The 6,969-nt window shown below is 43.8% G+C and overlaps 1 protein-coding gene across 1 annotated transcript; it reads right to left on the bottom strand.

The window, feature by feature from the left end:
• Positions 1-2,455: 2,455 nt before the first annotated feature.
• LOC113316790 lies at positions 2,456-3,478 on the bottom strand. The gene has a single exon (XM_026564938.1). The coding sequence runs from the start codon at positions 3,476-3,478 to the stop codon at positions 2,456-2,458; it is 1,023 nt and encodes a 340-aa protein (XP_026420723.1).
• Positions 3,479-6,969: the final 3,491 nt, after the last annotated feature.

Raw genomic sequence — 6,969 nt, 5'->3', positions numbered from 1 at the left:
TTTTGTAATTGGCATCCTCCAATCATCTGCAGGCAGACTCTCTTCGTGGGATGTTGAGTCTAAAGTAAGGATGTCCATATTTCCCTATATGGGAATGGATGGGAGCATGACCCTTTCGATTATGACATTAGTAGCCTCGGGGTATGTTGTCATGGAGGCTAGAAATGGCAGGGTGTCAGCTTATCTGTTATTTATCCGATTTAAGTGGCGGAATGTGATGTTTGGTATCTGCTTGATGTAGTGCTTGGCGATTTCCAGGTATCGCTGCAAGCATGGGTCTGAGGCTTGATACATTCCATCTGTCTGCTGAACAATGAGTTGTGAGTCACTTGTGAGTCGTACTTCACTGTTTCCTAGCGCGATTATCACTCGGAGGGCGTGTATGACTACCTCGTACTCGATTATATTATTAGTAGCGGGGAACTCGAGTGTCAGGCTGTAGACGATCCTTCCCCTGGTCGGGGTTGTAAAAACCATTCCGATGCCAGAGCCTTCCGAATTGCATGACCCGTCCACGAAGACTTCCCATCGCCTTGGATTTGCTGAGCGAAGTAGCTTGGGAGGATCCTCTAGTTCGTCTTCCATTCCTGGGATTTCTTCAATCTCATCAGTGTCATCTAATGGGAAATCGGCCAGGAAATCCGCAACCACTAGGGTTTTAATTGCCGTTTGGGATTGATATTTGACTCCAAACTGTTTGATCGGTGCACCCCATTTGGAGATTCTTCCAGCTCTGTCAGCATGATCGAGTACAGATTCTATTGGAGCTTTCGTGATGATGGTTATCGTGTGTTCATGAAAATAAGTACGCAATTTCTGCGTTGCATAGACTAGAGATAACACCATCTTCTCAATCTTGGAATAGTTCTTATCTGCCGAAGTCAGAGTCTTACTTATGAAATAAATGGGTTGTTCCACTTCCTTGTTTATGCGAGTTAGCACCGCACTGATTGAGGTATTAGTCGCCGACAGGTAGATGTAAAGGTTTTCATCTGGGTCGGGTTTCTGAAGGATCGACAAGGCTGCCAAATGTTCTTTGATATTTTGAAAAGCTTCTTCATAGTCGCTACTCCATGAAAATATTTCACCCTTTTTCAGGGTATTGAAGAGGTCTTTATATTTATCATACGATCTAGCAATGAATCTTCCCAAGGATGCTATTCGACCATTGAGTCTCTACACGTCTTTGACTATCGCAGGGGAAGGCATTTCTAGTATAGCACGCACCTTTTCGGGATCTACCTCGATTTCGCGCTTGGTGACCAAGTATCCCAGGAATTTTCCCGAGGTTACTCCAAAGGAGCATTTTGCAGGATTGATTTTCATGTTAAATTTCCTCATTTGTTCGAAGATCTCCCTGAGATAGTTTGCATGATCTTGTGGAAGCTTGCTTTTGACGATCATATCGTCTACATATATTTCTAAAGTTTTATGTATCCAGTCATCAAATATTTTTTCCACTATTCTTTGGTATGTGGAGCCTGCGTTTTTTAATCCAAATGGCATTTTGGTATAGCAGTATAGACCCCGGGGGTGAAGAAGGCGGTATGCTCCTGGTCCTCCTCGGCGAGGGGGATCTGGCTATAACCCGAGTATCCGTCCATGAGGGATAGCAATCCGTATCCGGAGGTTTCCTCCATGATTCGATCGATGTTAGGGAGTGGGAAGATGTCTGTTAGACAAGCTTTGTTAAGGTCGCTGAAGTCAATGCAGATCCTTACCCCTCCATTTTTCTTAGGTACAATCACCATGTTAGATATCCATACTGGATATTGTACTTCTCGTATCACCCCCGATGCCTCCATTTTTTTTAGTTCCTTTTGGATAGTTTCGTGGTACTCTGGTGCTACCTTTCGCATCTTTTGTCGTATGGGCTTGTGTTTCGGGTTGATCTTTAGGTGGTGAGAGCAGACTGCCGGGTCTATTCCGGGCATCGGAGTATTCTCTTAATAATTGTATTAATTTTTCTTATTCCTCCTTATCGGGGGAGTTCCTATTCTCACCATGCCCGGATTTTCGGGTGTTCTGATGTTTATTTCTTTTGTCGGCTCCGAGGCAGAGAAACTGGATTTGAGTCCCCCGATATGGGAGAGATTGTGCATGGGCCTCATGGGCGTGTCCGAGGTAGGGACGTTGTCCTGAAATGGCTCACTGTTTGATCGCCTTGCCTCATTCGTCATGGCTATATAAGCATCGATATCGGCCTGGTTTTTGGCATTCTTGGCTCGCTTCTTTTTCGCTCTTGCAGAATTTACTTTGTTTTCGCCGCTCTGAACGTCCATCTCATAGCAGTGCTTTGCTTTTTCAGAGTCTCCAATGATTTACGCTACTCCGTTAGGTGTGGGGAACCTTAGACTTTGATGGTAAGTCGAGGCCATTCCTTTGATCTCGTGGACCCAGGATAGCCCGACAATTGTTGTGTAGGGTGATAATACATCTACCACACAGAAAGTTGTTAGGGTGAGGATTGTTCCCACCGGATATATAATGTCAACTCGCCTTTAGGGAGAGTTGAGGAGCCGTTAAATCCAAATATGTTGTAGGTGGAGGGTATCAGGAAATCGTCTCTAAGACCCATCTGCTTGAATATTTCGTAAAACAATATTTCAACAGAACTTCCTCCGTCGATCAGGATTTTTGGCATCGCCCAAGGCAATGTCTTTTGTGTTTCCTCCTTTCCTTCGCATTCGGGAAGTACGATAGCCCTTGTGACCACTAGGGGGTCGTTGTGGTTTCTCCCTCCCTCTGGTGCCTCCGAGGCTGAGGAACTGATAGGTAATTTCATCCACTTCTCTATAGGGGGTTCTCTAGCGACACTGTAGACCTCATTACCCGCGAAGTTGCGTTTGTGAATTCGTCCTGTAATATTTCCTCCAGGTGTGGGGATTACGATTGTCGAGTGCGATATTATATTGCACCCTAGATATTGCGCCTCACGAGGGATTTTCACCCGATGTACGGGTGCCCCGGCTATGAGTGGGACTACTGGTTGCGCAATGTACTCTTGAAGCTTTCCTTCGTCGATCATATCTTGCACCAACTTATTCAAGTTTCTACACGAGTGTGTCGTGTGGCTATGGAATTGATGGAACTCGCAGAAGTCAGTTCTGTTTTTAGCCCGCTCTGGCTGCTGACCTCGGTTCCATGGATAAGTGATTTTATGCTTTCCATCGATCTGTTTAAGGATCTCGGATATGGGAGTGTTTAGCTTCGTGGACACTGGGTATACGAACTTTCCCTTCTTTTGCTGGGTCTGGTCTCGCCCTTTCCATCCCCCAGTCCGATGTTTATCGAACTGAGTTGACCCGTTGTTGGATCGCCCCGCTCCTTGGGCTGCCACCTGAGGGTTCTGTGGTTCTACCACATTTTCCCCTCTACTGGTTCCTTTTACCAACTTACCGTAAGTACCGTCTTGAAGTTCTTCCAGGGCTATGTAATCCTCTTGGATTTCTCTTAACTTCCCCAAATTCTTTGGCATGGTTTCGCACATGCGTACGAATATATGGCCTGTCTTCCTAAGACTATTTTTTAAGCCCAAGATTGTGTAAGCTTCAGGGACTTTTCCAATCTCGGCACATAATTTTCTCCATCGTGTTACCAGGGAGCGGAGTGACTCGTTTGGACCTCGGTATATCTGGAACAACGCGTCAACTTCGGGTCGGACTCTGCTATTATGAATATATGTTTCTAGAAACAACTCATATAGGTGAGAAAATGACTTAACTGAGCATTTAGGAAAGTTGTTGAACCACATCAGGGCTTCGTATCTCAGGCTAGCCGGAAAAAACTTACACAACACTACATCATAATGATCCCATTGGGTTAACGTCATGCGCTAAGTCCTTAGGTGCTTGATCGCGTCTCCAGTTCCGGTGAACAGAGTTGTGAACGTCGGTAGGGAGCATTTCCTTGGAAATGACAATTTTAATAGGTTTTCAGACAAGGGGGATTGTCCCGCTTCTTGCATGACCTCCGCCAGCTTCTTGCTTTCTAGCTTTCCTATGGATTCTTTGTACATGGCCTCGAGCCTACTGAGTCGGGTCTGCAACTGATCATCGTTTCTCCTCGTTTCGGCTTTCTTCTTTCTTCCCTGAGCCCTCTCGGGTGAGAAAGAGAGTTCATGGTTGCGATACCTTGATCACCCTAAGTCCCTGTCCGATTGTTAAGTATATTATACAATCTTATAACGAGTTGACTTCGAGGTCTCCCCTCGCTTGGGAATAGCGGATGCGAGATTCTCGACCTCACAGTTGGTTTTGACTTCGGCGATTCTATTCTTGTATCGCCTGTGCTTGGGATCAACGTCTAATGACCCCTCAGATGGGCTATCCTCCTCGTTGAGAACGCCCCTGCTTCCCTTGGGAAAGCGATCCGCTGTTTCCTCATTCGAGGTGTCAGGGATATTGATTCGTTCATCATCATGCAAGTTTTGAAAAGGGTTTTCCTCCTCGGAGATCTCCTCACGGTAGCGAGTGGCACCTTCTTCTTTGCTTTACGTTTCAGCCTGCGGTTTCTCCGTTCTAGACTCCTATTCCGTTTTTCTAATATTTTCATTCTCCCATCCTGAGCATCTTGTGCTTTCAGGATGGTTGCGATGGTAGCATTGGCATCGCCGAGGTTGGAAGGGTCGTTCTTCCTGGCCTCATTGTTTGATGTTTTCCTTGGAAAACGGTCCAACCCTCCTGGTTGGGTTAGATGGACATCATCATGCCTCTCGAAGGGGTTTCCCTCGCCTTCGGATCTAGAATTGTCAGTTAGTCCTTCTCGATACTGGTCATCGGGATGTCCCCATCCTGGGATCACATTGTTTAGCACGGTTTCGCCTGGCTCCATGTCATCTAGTCCATCTGGCTGGCCTCCACCCCCTTGGCTCGTGCGAGCAGATCGTCGCGTCACCATTACCTTCCCTGAAGTATCTGCAATAATACTTAATTTGTCTCTTCTTTCAGAAAAGTGGGACCCTATATTTGCAGGTCATGTGCAATTACTATGTCATAGTTCAGACCGGATAGTTTAGTACAAGAAGACTTTGCAGTAAATTTTGGAGACATGTGAAGATGTCAAAACATTCCCTACTTGCACAAGGCTTTAATGATGAAGGAAAGGTGTTTTATCAGTTCCCCCCTTTTCGAGAAACATACCTCCTTTATTACGTCATACCTTTTATAGGGAAGAGACCAAATTATGGCGATTTGAGCATATCTTACCATTTTAGGAAATATTTCTCATCATCTTTTAACTTGGATCTTGGACAATCTTTTGAGTTTGATGAATTATTATGTACTCGTTAACCCTTTTTGATTTCCTTTAAGGATGAAGAAAAAATAGCTCTTTTCAACTTTCACATGAAGATATTTTCTTCCATGAAGTCTACTGATTAGCTTTCCTCTTTACGACTCTTTCATGGAGGAGATCGCCTGAGTGCCGAAGTATCAAAAACTTCGTTTTCACTCCGATCTTCAACTCTCCTGAGTACCTTGAGAAATATTATTGAAAGTTGTTGCTAGACGAAAAATCTAAAGAAAACTAGCGAAAAAACTGTAGATCTGTTGATTTTGAGGTTCTTCTAGACTCCACAGATCGTGTAGACCATATTTGAGTCCGAGCTGTACTCATGCATCTTAACAGAAATATACTGAGCAGTATGAAAACTACTTCTCTTATGGAGATTATGAAATCAATATAGATTTGTTACTAAGGAGGTAGAACCCCAAAATGTAGTTGCATCTTTTCTGATGACTACACCCAAGTAAGATTAAAGACTAAAAACTACTAAAACATACAAGATTCAATATGAACAAGATGTAAAGAGCATGAAAAGTAAAGATTGACACAAGAATATAACGCGGTTCGTCCATGAAGACCTACATCTACGGGGAAGAAGATGTTTTCTTTATTGATTATCAGGTCTTACCCTTGAAAGAGCTACAAATATCACTTAGATTTCTTACTCTCTCTCTGTCTAGATCTCTCTCAGGAATTCTCTGTAGAAATACCATGTAATAATACATAAGTTATCCATCTCCTTCTACATGGACTGGTATTTATAGGGAAATTAGACTTGTGGAGGCTTGGTCGTCCGAGCTGGTGGAGCTATCGTGCATCGCCTTCGCTGCTTCGGACTGGTTTTATACTAGCCATCGTGATGGCTTATTTAGTTCTCTCTCCGAGTTGTCCCGCTCTCCTCCAGATCGTGTAGCACTTCTTTGGAAAACCTCGTGCTCTATCACTTCTGGGTTGCAGTATAGATCGTCCGAGTCTCCCGTCACGATGTAGATCTTGCCCTTATCCTTCATTAACTGCGGTTCTCCTTTTTAGACTCGACCGTCTGAGCAGATTAGACTACTCCTTACATGCGTCATTCATGTGACGTTGCAGCAGGCGTCTCGATTCTGACAAACTCACCTTTTCAGAGTATGGTTCGATGCTTTTATCTCATCATCTTATTATGGATCCACCCCTTAGGATGTTGACACGTGGCCATCGGGTATTTTACCCTCACAACAGGGTGATGAGCAGAATTTATAGAGAAATGAGAAGGAAGAGGTGTCAACAGATGATGTAAAAAGGTGAGCGATATGTTTATGAACTGGATAAGACAGAAAAGTAGGAAAAGAAAGCAGAGGATAAAATTGAAGTTAAAGAACCAAGTTTGATGAGTTACCCGATGAAGATAAGCATGTAAACCCATACTGTGTTTGATAAAGAGATCTAGAAATTGATGTTAACAAAAAGCCAATTGTAGTTCTGCCAACTTTGAAGAAGCCAACTAGAATAAAGCCACCTAATGTGAGAGGACATTTGCTTCAACACCGATGCTGGACAACAAGCAATTTGGAGAAAGTGATCGATAAACTGCAAAACCAACTTAGATATGAGCGTTTTTTTAGTTTGTTGTGACCGTTAAACAAAAAGATCACATACCGCTAAATAATAAAAATGATACACTAGCACTTTTTTTATTATTTT

This window comes from Papaver somniferum, chromosome 10 (genome assembly GCF_003573695.1).
Source record: "Papaver somniferum cultivar HN1 chromosome 10, ASM357369v1, whole genome shotgun sequence".
Taxonomy (NCBI): Eukaryota; Viridiplantae; Streptophyta; class Magnoliopsida; order Ranunculales; family Papaveraceae; genus Papaver; species Papaver somniferum.
The sequence above is the reverse complement of the archived record's forward strand: the minus strand, read 5'-3'. Positions and strand labels throughout refer to the sequence as shown.